Below are 14,230 nucleotides of genomic sequence, written 5' to 3'. Positions count from 1 at the left end.
GAAGAGCAACAAATTGGTAATGCTTGTCTAGAAAAGAGAATCTCAGAAACTGAAAGTGTTCTGGATGAATCGGAATATTAAGGTATGCATCCTGCAAGTCTATTGTGGACATATAATGTCCTTGCTGAACAAAAGGCAGAATAGTCCTTATAGTCACCATCTTGAAAGTTGGTACTCTTACATAACGATTCAAAATTTTCAGATCCAGAACTGGTCTGAACAAATTTTCTTTCTTTGGTACAATGAATAGGTTTGAATAAAACCCCAAACCTTGTTCCTGAGGAGGAACTGGCATGATTACCCCTGAAAACACCAGGTCTGAAACATACTTCAGAAAAGCCTGAGCTTTTACTGGATTTACAGGGATGCGTGAGAGAAAAAATCTTCTCACAGGAGGTCTTACTTTGAATCCTATTCGAAACCCTTGAGAGACATGTTCTGAATCCAATGATTTTTTACAGATTTTATCCAAAAATCCTTGAAAAACCTTAATCTGCCCCCTACCAGCTGAGCTGGAATGAGGGCCGCACCTTCATGCGGACTTAGGGGCAGACTTTGGTTTCCTAAATGGCTTGGATTTATTCCAATTTGAGGAAGGTTTCCAAATGGAAGCAGACTCCTTGGGAGGAGGATTGAGTTTTTGTTCCTTATTCTGACGAAAGGAACAAAAACGGTTAGAAGCCTTAGATTTACCCTTAGGTTTTTTTATCCTGAGGCAAAAAAACTCCTTTCCCTCCAGTGATAGTTGAAATAATAGAATCCAACTGTGAACCAAATAAATGATTACCTTGGAAAGAAAGAGATAGTAATCTAGATTTAGATGTCATATCAGCATTCCAAGATTTAAGCCACAAAGCTCTTCTAGCTAATACAGCTAAAGACATGGATCTAACATCAATTTTGATAATATCAAAAATGGCATCACAAATAAAATTATTAGCATGTTGAAGTAAGCGAACAATGCTAGATATGTCAAAATCCAATTCACGTTGCGCTAAATTTTCCAACCAGAAAGTTGATGCAGCCGCAACATCAGCCAAAGAAATAGCAGGTCTGAGAAGATGACCTGAATATAAATAGGCCTTCCTTAGATAAGATTCAAGCTTCCTATCTAAAGGATCCTTAAAGGAAGTGCTATCTTCCATAGGAATAGTGGTACGTTTAGCAAGAGTAGAAATAGCCCCATCAACTTTGGGGATCTTTTCCCAAAACTCTATAGATTTTTCTGGTAAAGGATACAATCTCTTATACCTTGAAGAAGGAATAAAGGAAGTACCTGGCTTATTCCATTCTCTAGAAATCATATCAGAAATAGCCTCAGGAATGGGAAAAACACCTGGGGAAACCACAGGAGGTTTAAAAACAGCATTTAAACGTTTATTAGACTGAACATCAATAGGACTGGTTACCTCAATATCCAAAGTAATTAACACTTCTTTTAATAAAGAACGCATATACTCTATTTTAAATAAATAAGTAGATTTGTCAGTGTCAATATCCGAGGAAGGATCTTCTGTTTCAGATAGATCCTCATCAGAAGAGGATGAATTATTATGTTGTTGGTCATTTGAAATTTCATCAGCTAAATGAGAAGTTTTAAAAGACCTTTTACGTTTATTAGAAGGTGGAAATGCAGACAAAGCCTTCATAATAGAATCAGAAACAAATTCTTTAAAATTTACAGGTATATCATGCACATTAGAAGTTGAAGGAACTGCAACTGGCAATGTACTATTACTGATAGAAACACTATCTGCATGTAAAAGTTTATCATGACAACTCTTACAAATGACATTCGGTGGAATAATTTCTACAATTTTACAACAAATGCACTTAGCTTTGGTAGAACCGATGTCAGGCAGCAATGTTCCAGCAGAAACTTCAGAGGCAGGATCAGATTGGGACATCTTGCTCAATGCAAGAGAAAAAACAACATATAAAGCAAAATTATCTATTTCCTTAAATGACAGTTTCAGGAATGGGAAAAAATGCAAAAGCATAGGCCTCTTGATAGAAAAGAAAGCAGGAGGCAAACAACAATGGGGTATTGAAATAATGAAAAAAAATTGGCGCCAAGTATGACGCACAACGTAACGTAAACTTTTTTGGCGCCAAAAATGACCGGAAATGACACACTTGCGTCACTAATGACGCCGCCGTGTGAAAGGTCTCGGCGTCACGTATGACGCCGGAAATGACGAAGTTGCGTCAAAAAGTATTTTTCCGCGCCAAAAAAGTTTGCGCCAAAAATTACGCAATAAAGTCTAACATTTGACGCACCCGCAGGCCTAACACCCGCAATTGCAAAAAGTAGTCAAATTGAAAAAAGACTAAACCCCAGGTAAGAAATAAATTTCTTAAAGTGTTTACATTCCCAAATATGAAACCGACAGTCTGCAGAAGGAAATACATGAACCTGATTCATGGCAAATATAAGTACAATACATATATTTAGAACTTTATATAATTTGCATAAAGTGCCAAACCATAGCTGAGAGTGTCTTAAGTAATGAAAACATACTTACCAAAAGACACCCATCCACATATAGCAGAAAGCCAAACCAGTACTAAAACAGTTATTAGTAGAGCTAATGGTAAATTGAGAGTATATCGTCGATCTGAAAAGGGAGGTAGGAGATGAATCTCTACGACCGATAACAGAGAACCCATGAAAAAGACCCCATTAGAGAAATCATCGTATTCAATAGGTGATACTCCCTTCACGTCCCTCTGACATTCGCTGTACTCTGAGAGGAATCGGGCTTCAACAATGCTGAGAAGCGCATATCAACGTAGAAATCTTAGCACAAACTTACTTCACCACCTCCATAGGATGCAAAGTTTGTAAAACTGAATTGTGGGTGTGGTGAGGGGTGTATTTATAGGCATTTTGAGGTTTGGGAAACTTTGCCCCTCCTGGTAGGATTGTATATCCCATATGTCACTAGCTCATGGACTCTTGCCAATTACATGAAAGAAAGTGTGTTTTTTTTCAATGTTTTCATCATAAATTTAAAAAAAAAAATTTTGAGTAAATTAGAAGGTATTATGAAAATAATGGTATCCTTAGAAAGTCCATTTAATGGCGAGAAAAACGGAATATAATATGTGTGGGTACAGTAAATGAGTAAGAGGAAAATTACAGCTAAACATAAACACTGCAGAAATCTAAATATAGCCCTGGTCCTTAACGGTAAAAAAATTGAAAATGGTCCATTCACTAAGGGGTTAAGATCCACCCAACTTCGCTGTGCTTTCCAGCTGCAGAAAGAACTGCTTCTAGTAAAGAGCCCACCCAGTCCTGAGCACATTACAGCAGAGGCTTGAAGTGAGGAGTATATCGGCGATCCAACAGGTGGAGGCTAAGAGACCGTCCCCAAGACACCTGTGGCAGCCTTGTGACTAACTTCTTTACTGGGAGAAACTGCACTGCACAATACTCCAATCTCCCCTAAGTCTTTCATTAGTGGTTCTCTGAGGGGGGAATATGGCTCTGAAATAAGTCTGAGGAGCTATCTCAACAAAGAATTTAAAGCTCCTCAATTCTTCCCCATCCTCCTCGAAGGCAAAGGTAAGACTGGGATGCCAGAGTGGTGGGAGAGATTAAGTGCTTGGGGAAACGTTGGCTTTTCCTAGCGGCCAGGAGTAATAGATCATGGACTGTCACCACCTTATTAAATAATTTAGTTTTGAGTGCAGTATTCTCCTAAAAAATACTTGCATCTTACATATTCATTTCAAATTTACAGGTGTTGTAGTGTCAATTTGCACTAAAGTTTCAAATTCCACCCAAATGTATTCAGTTATTCAATAGCTGTAACTATTTAAATCATGGGATTTATTATAGAATGCTTATTCACATTCAATGTCAATCTGTTTGCTGTGCTCCTGGTGGTTTTCCATTTCTTCCTTGTAAGCATTTTACTAGTTATGAAATAGGATATAATCTATGCTACTGAATCATAAAACACCACCTCTTCAACCATAAATATATGGGGGGAAAACAATGCTAATTAAAATTACTTAACTTTTTCATATTGCCCTTTATTTATAGACAAAATGTCAGTTAGACACTAGCATCAGAAATAAAAAAAAGACTGAGATGATTTATTTTTTTAACTCACCAACATCCATTGCAGTTTCCATGAAGCTTTTTTGTCTTGAAGCAAACTCTGCAAGCAATTTTTGTTGTCGTTCTCTAGCTTTCTGACGTCTGTGAAATTTAAAACGAAAAATGGTGGTCACAAAATAATCAGGCATGGTATATGTACTATACAACAGAAAATGTAGAGATTTATAAGGAACTAAATCAATTATCCATTAGCAAGTATGTGTTCAAGAATTCTGTTAAAATTATACTCGGAGACTATTAAAACTACATGTATTTATTTTACCTTATGACAAATCAAATGTCTCTGTGTCTGTGAGACAAGATCTGTGGATGTATAGTTTTGTAAATGCAAACTTTACAAAAAAATTATGATCAATGTCAGCTACTTATTACAACAGTAAATTACACGAATCAACAGATGGAAATAAAAAAATGTTCTTGACACACTATCTGCAATTAAATACTTGTTTACATTTTTTTTTTTTTAACCACCCATTGTACAAGCCGACACTTTTCTATGTGTTGCAATAAATGCATTTCGAGCTGGCATTTGTGAATATACCCATCTTAATCAATTCAATTCTAAATGCTGGTATTTCCTGACCAATCAAGGGTCTCACAAAAATTTATAAATTAGGCACTTTAACGTGACAGGTACTGCAACAATCCTGGATAGCAGAGGATTTAGTGAGGATCAATTGTGTCTAAGGCAGAGGAGCCCTATTTTCTTGATGGGGAAGCCATAGAATGATGCCTTCAATAAAGATTAGAAGGCAATATTTTATATGTAAATATAAATTATATTGTGGTCAGAAAGAAGATTTGAAAAGCAAAACCTTATTAACCATAATACCTCTGAAAAAAATATATTTTCTGATACAGTGTAGTCAAACTCTATCCTGTTTATAAGGAAAACCTAAAGTTCTGAACAACATTTAAAAAGAGAGACATATGGCTATAAAAGCTAGAACTATAAACTCATCCTAAAAAGGAACACACAATCATTAAAAGGGATACTAAACCCAATCTTTTTTCTTTCATGATTCAGATAAAGCAAGCCATTTTAAGCAACTTTCTAATTTACTTTTTAGGAGTAAATTAGAAAGTTGCTTAAAAACAGAATTTATGCTTGCCTGATAAATTACTTTCTCCAACGGTGTGTCCGGTCCACGGCGTCATCCTTACTTGTGGGATATTCTCTTCCCCAACAGGAAATGGCAAAGAGCCCAGCAAAGCTGGTCATATGATCCCTCCTAGGCTCCGCCTACCCCAGTCATTCGACCGACGTACAGGAGGAAATATGCATAGGAGAAACCATATGATACCGTGGTGACTGTAGTTAGAGAAAATAATTCATCAGACCTGATTAAAAAAACCAGGGCGGGCCGTGGACCGGACACACCGTTGGAGAAAGTAATTTATCAGGCAAGCATAAATTCTGTTTTCTCCAACATAGGTGTGTCCGGTCCACGGCGTCATCCTTACTTGTGGGAACCAATACCAAAGCTTTAGGACACGGATGAAGGGAGGGAGCAAATCAGGTCACCTAAACGGAAGGCACCACGGCTTGCAAAACCTTTCTCCCAAAAATAGCCTCTGAAGAAGCAAAAGTATCAAATTTGTAAAATTTGGCAAAAGTGTGCAGTGAAGACCAAGTCGCTGCCTTACATATCTGGTCAACAGAAGCCTCGTTCTTGAAGGCCCATGTGGAAGCCACAGCCCTAGTGGAGTGAGCTGTGATTCTTTCAGGAGGCTGCCGTCCGGCAGTCTCATAAGCCAAACGGATAATGCTTTTAAGCCAAAAAGAAAGAGAGGTAGAAGTTGCTTTTTGACCTCTCCTTTTACCAGAATAAACAACAAACAAAGAAGAAGTTTGTCTGAAATCTTTAGTGGCCTCTAAATAGAATTTTAGAGCACGGACTACGTCCAAATTGTGTAACAAACGTTCCTTCTTTGAAACTGGATTCGGGCACAAAGAAGGTACAACTATCTCCTGGTTAATATTCTTGTTGGAAACAATTTTCGGAAGAAAACCAGGCTTAGTACGCAAAACCACCTTATCTGCATGGAACACCAGATAGGGCGGAGAACACTGCAGAGCAGATAACTCAGAAACTCTTCTAGCAGAAGAAATTGCAACCAAAAACAAAACTTTCCAAGATAATAACTTAATATCTACGGAATGTAAGGGTTCAAACGGAACCCCTTGAAGAACTGAAAGAACTAGATTAAGACTCCAGGGAGGAGTCAAAGGTCTGTAAACAGGCTTGATTCTAACCAGAGCCTGAACAAACGCTTGAACGTCTGGCACAGCTGCCAGCCTTTTGTGAAGTAAAACAGATAACGCAGAAATCTGTCCCTTCAGAGAACTTGCAGATAATCCCTTCTCCAAACCCTCTTGTAGAAAGGATAAAATCCTAGGAATTTTTATCTTGTTCCATGGGAATCCTTTAGATTCACACCAATAGATATATTTATTCCATATCTTATGGTAAATTTTTCTAGTTACAGGCTTTCTAGCCTGAATCAGAGTATCTATTACAGAATCTGAAAACCCACGCTTTGATAAAATCAAGCGTTCAATCTCCAAGCAGTCAGTTGGAGAGAAACCAGATTCGGATGTTCGAATGGACCTTGAACAAGAAGGTCCTGTCTCAAAGGTAGCTTCCATGGTGGAGCCGATGACATATTCACCAGGTCTGCATACCAAGTCCTGCATGGCCACGCAGGAGCTATCAAGATCACCGAAGCCCTCTCCTGGTTGATCCTGGCTACCAGCCTGGGAATGAGAGGAAACGGTGGGAAAACATAAGCTAGGTTGAAGGTCCAAGGTGCTACTAGTGCATCTACTAGAGTCGCCTTGGGATCCCTGGATCTGGACCCGTAACAAGGAACCTTGAAGTTCTGACGAGACGCCATCAGATCCATGTCTGGAATGCCCCATAATTGAGTTATTTGGGCAAAGATTTCCGGGTGGAGTTCCCACTCCCCCGGATGGAATGTCTGACGACTCAGAAAATCCGCTTCCCAATTTTCCACTCCTGGGATGTGGATTGCAGACAAGTGGCAGGAGTGATCCTCCGCCCATTGAATTATCTTGGTCACTTCCTCCATCGCCAGGGAACTCCTTGTTCCCCCCTGATGGTTGATATATGCAACTGTCGTCATGTTGTCTGATTGAAACCTTATGAATTTGGCCTTTGCTAGATGAGGCCAAGCTTTGAGAGCATTGAATATCGCTCTCAGTTCCAGAATGTTTATCGGGAGAAGAGATTCTTCCCGAGACCATAGACCCTGAGCTTTCAGGGGTTCCCAGACCGCGCCCCAGCCCACCAGACTGGCGTCGGTCGTGACAATGACCCACTCTGGTCTGCGGAAGCTCATTCCCTGTGACAGGTTGTCCAGGATTAGCCACCAACGGAGTGAATCTCTGGTCCTTTGATCTACTTGAATCGTCGGAGACAAGTCTGTATAATCCACATTCCACTGTCTGAGCATGCACAGTTGTAATGGTCTTAGATGAATTTGTGCAAAAGGAACTATGTCCATTGCTGCAACCATCAATCCTATTACTTCCATGCACTGCACTATGGAAGGACGAAGAACAGAATGAAGAACTTGACAAGAGCTTAGAAGTTTTGATTTTCTGACCTCTGTCAGAAAAATTCTCATTTCTAAGGAGTCTTATTATTGTTCCCAAGAAGGGAACTCTTGTTGACGGGGAAAGAGAACTTTTTTCTATGTTTACTTTCCATCCGTGAGATCTGAGAAAGGCTAGGACGATGTCCGTATGAGCCTTTGCTTTTGACAGAGACGACGCTTGAATCAGGATGTCATCCAAGTACGGTACTACTGCAATGCCCCTTGGTCTTAGAACCGCTAGAAGGGACCCTAGTACCTTTGTGAAAATTCTCGGAGCAGTGGCTAATCCGAATGGAAGTGCCACAAACTGGTAATGCTTGTCCAGAAAAGCGAACCTTAGGAACTGATGATGTTCCTTGTGGATAGGAATATGGAGGTACGCATCCTTTAAATCCACCGTGGTCATAAATTGACCTTCCTGGATGGTAGGAAGGATCGTTCGAATGGTTTCCATTTTGAACGATGGAACCCTGAGAAATTTGTTTAGGATCTTGAGATCTAGAATTGGTCTGAACGTTCCCTCTTTTTTGGGAACTATGAACAGGTTGGAGTAAAACCCCATCCCTTGTTCTCTTATTGGAACTGGATGAATTACTCCCATCCTTAACAGGTCTTCTACACAATGTAAGAATGCCTGTCTTTTTATTTGGTTTGAAGATAATTGAGACCTGTGGAACCTTCCCCTTGGGGGTAGTTCCTTGAATTCCAGGAGATAACCTTGAGAAACTATTTCTAGTGCCCAAGGATCCTGAACATCTCTTGCCCAGGCCTGAGCAAAGAGAGAAAGTCTGCCCCCCACCAGATCCGGTCCCGGATCGGGGGCCATCCCTTCATGCTGTTTTGGTAGCAGTGGCAGGCTTCTTGGCCTGCTTACCCTTGTTCCAGCCTTGCATCGGTCTCCAGGCTGGTTTGGGTTGAGAAGTATTACCCTCTTACTTAGAGGATGTAGAAGTAGAGGCTGGTCCGTTTCTGCGAAAGGGACGAAAATTAGGCTTATTTCTAGCCTTAAAAGACCTATCCTGAGGAAGGGCGTGGCCCTTTCCTCCGGTGATGTCTGAAATAATCTCTTTCAAATCAGGACCAAACAGTGTTTTGCCCTTGAAAGGGATGTTAAGCAATTTTGTCTTGGAAGACACATCCGCTGACCAAGACTTTAGCCAGAGCGCTCTGCGCGCCACGATAGCAAACCCTGAATTTTTCGCCGCTAATCTCGCTAATTGCAAAGCGGCATCTAGAATAAAAGAGTTAGCCAATTTAAGTGCATGAACTCTGTCCATAACCTCCTCATACGAAGATTCTTTATCGAGCGACTTTTCTAGTTCTTCGAACCAGAAACACGCTGCCGTAGTGACAGGAACAATGCAAGAAATTGGTTGAAGAAGGTAACCTTGCTGAACAAACATTTTTTTAAGCAAACCCTCTAATTTTTTATCCATAGGATCTTTAAAAGCACAACTATCTTCTATGGGAATAGTAGTGCGTTTGTTTAGAGTAGAGACCGCCCCCTCGACCTTAGGGACTGTCTGCCATAAGTCCTTTCTGGGGTCGACTATAGGAAATAATTTCTAAAATATAGGGGGAGGCACAAAAGGTATGCCGGGCCTTTCCCACTCCTTGTTTACTATGTCCGCCACCCGCTTGGGTATAGGAAAAACATCGGGGGGCACCGGAACCTCTAGGAACTTGTCCATCTTACATAATTTCTCTGGAATGACCAAATTGTCACAATCATCCAGAGTAGATAATACCTCCTTAAGCAGTGCGCGGAGATGTTCTAATTTAAATTTAAATGTTACAACATCAGGTTCAGCTTGTTGAGAAATGTTTCCTGAATCTGAAATTTCTCCCTCAGACAAAACCTCCCTCCTGGCCCCTTCAGATTGGTGTGAGGGTATGTCAGAAGCGTTATCATCAGCATCCTCTTGCTCTTCAGTGTTTAAAACAGAGCAATCGCGCTTTCTTTGATAAGTAGGCATTTTAGATAAAATATTTGCAATAGAATTATCCATAACAGCCGTTAATTGTTGCATAGTAATAAGTATTGGCGCACTAGATGTACTAGGGGCCTCTTGTGTGGGCAAAACTGGTGTAGACACAGAAGGGGGTGATGCAGTACCATGCTTACTCCCCTCATCTGAAGAATCATCTTGGGCACTATTATTATCTGTGGCATCATTGTCCCTACTTTGTTTGGACACCATGTCACAATTATCACATATATTTAAATGGGGAGACACATTGGCTTTCATACATATAGAACATCGTTTATCTGATGGTTCAGACATGTTAAACAGGCTTAAACTTGTCAACAAAGCACAAAAAACGTTTTAAAATAAAACCGTTACTGTCACTTTAAATTTTAAACAGAACACACTTTATTACTGAATATGCGAAAAAGTATGAAGCAATTGTTCAAAATTCACCAAAATTTCACCACAGTGTCTTAAAGCCTTAAAAGTATTGCACACCAAATTTGAAAGCTTTAACCCTTAAAATAACGGAACCGGAGCCGTTTTTACATTTAACCCCTATACAGTCCCAGGAATCTGCTTTGCTGAGACCCAACCAAGCCCAGAGGGGAATACGATACCAAATGACGCCTTCTATAAGCTTTTTCAGTGGATCTTAGCTCCTCACACATGCATCTGCATGCCTTGCCTTCCAAAAACAACTGCGCATTAGTGGCGCGAAAATGAGGCTCTGCCTATGACTAGAGAAGGCCCCCATCTGAAAAAGGTGTCCATACAGTGCCTGACGTTTTTTAACAACAATCCCCAAGATTATAATACTATAAAGCGCTATAATCTGTCAAATATGCTTAGCAAGTAATCGTTTTAGCCCAGAAAAATGTCTACCAGTTTTTTAAGCCCTTATAAAGCCTTTATTCTTATACTTAATCTAAGAAAATGGCTTACCGGTCCCCATAGGGAAAATGACAGCCTTCCAGCATTACCAAGTCGTGTTAGAAATGTGGCCATCATACCTCAGGCAAAAAAGTCTGCCAACTGCTTCCCCCAACTGAAGTTACTTCATCTCAACAGTCCTGTGTGGAAACAGCAATCGATTTTAGTAACGTTTGCTAAAATCATCTTCCTCTCACAAACAGAAATCTTCTTCTCTTTTCTGTTTCAGAGTAAATAGTACATACCAGCACTATTTTAAAATAACAAACACTTGATTGAAGAATAAAAACTACATTTAAACACCAAAAAACTCTTAGCCATCTCCGTGGAGATGTTGCCTGTGCAACGGCAAAGAGAATGACTGGGGTAGGCGGAGCCTAGGAGGGATCATATGACCAGCTTTGCTGGGCTCTTTGCCATTTCCTGTTGGGGAAGAGAATATCCCACAAGTAAGGATGACGCCGTGGACCGGACACACCTATGTTGGAGAAATTGTATGCTCTATCTGAAACATGAAAGAAAAGAATGTGGGTCTAGTATCAATTTAAACTACAGGACAAACAAGGGACACACAGATAAGCAATTCAACACTCATAAAAAAAACACACACTCCTTTCTTGCACCCACAATGTAATTTCTGTGCCTAAGTCATCTAGCCTTTAACCCCTTAATGACCAAGGACGTGCCGGGTATGTCCTACAAAAACTGGTAGCTAATGACCAAGGACATACCCAGCATGTCCTTAGGGGTTTCAAGCGCTGAAAGCAATCTTCATTGCTTTCAGCCGCTTTCAGTGTATTGCAGTGATGCCTCGATATTGAGGCATCCTGCAAAACCTTTTTTTTAGCCACCGATGCAGAGAGCCACTCTGTGGCCCTCTCTGCATCGGCCAGCGATGGTGCCGATCGTTGGTGGGTGGGAGCCATAGCAGAGAGGCGGGTGGGCGGGCCATTGCTGGATCAGTTCCGGTTTGAGGTCCGGTGAATGCGCAAGGGGGGCAGGATCGTGCGTGCGCTATCGTTGGTTTCTATGGGAAGGAGGGAGAGGGAGGGGGAATAAGGAGTTATTAATGTAGGGAAAGGGATCTGGGAGGGGGTAGGATATTGAGGGGGGGCATCTACACTAGAGAAAATGGGGTCTTATTTTTTTTACATTTTTTTTTAAATATAAAGCAAATTTCTAGCAAATTTAAAACAAATTTCTAGCAAATTTAAAGCAAATGTCTAGCAAATTTAAAGCAAATATCAATGAGGAACCTAAAGTTTGTAAAAAAGTTAAAGATTTTTTTTTATTCGATCGCATTTGGCGGTGAAAAGGTGGCATGAAATATATCAATATGGGCCTAGATCAAATTGGGTTGTCTTCTACACTAAATTAAAGCTAAAATTAACGCTACAAGCTGACTACAAGCTACCTAGTTAACCCTTAACTGATGGGCATAATACAAGTGTGGTGCGCAGCAGGATTTAGTGGCCTTCTAATTACCAAAAAGCGATGCCAAAGCCATATATGTCTGCTGTTTCTGAACAAAGGGTATCCCAGAGTAGCATTTAGAACCATTTGTGCCAAATTGCACGAGCTGTTTGTAAATAAATTCAGTGAGAAACCTAAAGTTTGTGAAAAAGTTAACTTTTTTTAGGCAATGAAATGGTAGCATGAAATATAACAAAATTGGCCTAGACCAATACTTTGGGTTGTCTACTAAAAAAAACATAACATGTGAAGGGTTATTTAGGGATTCCTGACAGATATCAGTGTTACAATGTAACTATCACTAACTTTGGGGGGGAAAAATGGTTTGGAAATAGCAAAGTGCTACTTGTACGTTTGCCCTATAACTTGCAAAAAAGCAAAGAACATATAAACATTGGGTATTTTTAAACAGAGGACAAAATTTAGAAACTATTTAGCATGGGTGTTTTTTGGTGGTTGTAGATCTGTAACAGATTTTTGGGGTCAACGTTAGAAAAAGTGTTTTATTTTTTTATTTTTTCATCATATTTTATAAAAAAAATTATAGTAAATTATAAGATATGATGAAAATAATAGTATCCTTAGAAAGTCCATTTAATGGCAAGTATATGTGTGGGTACAGTAAATGAGTAAGAGGAAAATAACAGCTAAACACAAACGCTGCAGAAATGTAAAAACAGCCCTGGTCCTTAACAGTAAAATTTTTTTAAAATGGTCCGGTCACTAAGGGTTTAAATGGGGACACTAAACAGACAAAACAGTCAAAGACCAAAAAATGCTCAAAAAGGAATATGTTTGAGGGTCTACATAGATGTGTCCAGCTAGATGCATTGAATTATGAAAAAGGGGTCAATGGGTGAATTTGCAGAAGCAAAACATAATTTATGTAAGAACTTACCTGATAAATTCATTTCTTTCATGGTGGAAAGAGTCCATGAGCTAGTGACGTATGGGATACACATTCCTACCAGGAGGGGGCAAAGTTACCCAAACCTCAAATGCCTATAAATACACCTCCCAAACCAATCATACCTCAGTTTAAAGTATAGCCAAGTTAGTTAAGTGTAAAAGGAGTAAAAGCATAAAAAAGAGGTACAGAATAAAGTGCTTTATAATAAAAAAAAAATCATAACCCCCAAAAAATTCAGTGGGTCTCATGGACTCTTGCCACCATGAAAGAAAAGAATTTATCAGGTAAGTTCTTACATAATTTATGTTTTCTTTCATATAGGTGGCAAGAGTCCATTAACTAGTGATTATGGAATATAATACCCAAGATGTGGACATCCACGAGTCACTAGAGAGGGAGAGATAAAATAAAAACAGCTATTTCCGCTGAGAAATTAAATCCAAAAAATAATTACGTTTTCTTAAAAAAACTCAAATCATAGGCACTAGAATCAAACTGGGACAGCTGTCTGAAGAACGTTTCTACCAAAGGCTGCATCCGATGAAGCAAACACATCAAAATGGTAAAATTTAGCAAATGTATGCAAAGAAGACCAAGCTGCTTCTTTGCAAATTTGATCAACTGAAGCTTAATTCTTGAAAGCCCAAGATGTGGCGAATGATCTAATAGAATGAGCTGTAATTCGCTGAGGTGGAGACTGCCCCGCCTCCAAATAAGCTTTGTGAATCAAAAGCTTCAACCAAGATGCCAAGGAAATGGCAGAGGCTTTCTGACCTTTTCTGGAACCAGAAAAACACAATTTATGTAAGAATTAACCTGATAAATTTATTTCTTTCATATTGGCAAGAGTCCATGAGCTAGTGACGTATGGGAAATACAATCCTATCAGGAGGGGCAATGTTTCCCAAACCTCAAAATGCATATAAATACACCTCTCACCACACCCACAATTCAGTTTAACGAATAGCCAAGTAGTGGGGTGATAAAGAAAGGAGTAAAAAGCATCAACAAAGGAATTTGGAAATAATTGTGCTTTATTCAAAAAAAAAATCATAACCACCATAAAAAAGGGGGTGGGCCTCATAGACTCTTGCCAATATGAAAGAAATTAATTTACTAGGTAAGTTCTTACATAAATTATGTTTCCTTTCATGTAAGTGGCAAGAGTCCATGAGCTAGTGACGTATGAGA

General features: G+C 39.6%; 1 protein-coding gene across 1 annotated transcript in view; it reads right to left on the bottom strand.

Moving 5' to 3' along the window:
- Positions 1-14,230, bottom strand: part of UBR3 (ubiquitin protein ligase E3 component n-recognin 3) — a 1,090,259-nt gene that overhangs the window by 419,457 nt on the left and 656,572 nt on the right. The window contains 1 exon segment of the mRNA XM_053698420.1: positions 4,125-4,213. Within this exon segment, the coding sequence (XP_053554395.1) occupies positions 4,125-4,213 (89 nt within the window).

Source organism: Bombina bombina, chromosome 1 (assembly GCF_027579735.1).
Source record: "Bombina bombina isolate aBomBom1 chromosome 1, aBomBom1.pri, whole genome shotgun sequence".
Taxonomy (NCBI): domain Eukaryota; kingdom Metazoa; phylum Chordata; class Amphibia; order Anura; family Bombinatoridae; genus Bombina; species Bombina bombina.
Note: the sequence above shows the minus strand (reverse complement) of the source record. Positions and strands in the feature narration are given on the sequence as shown.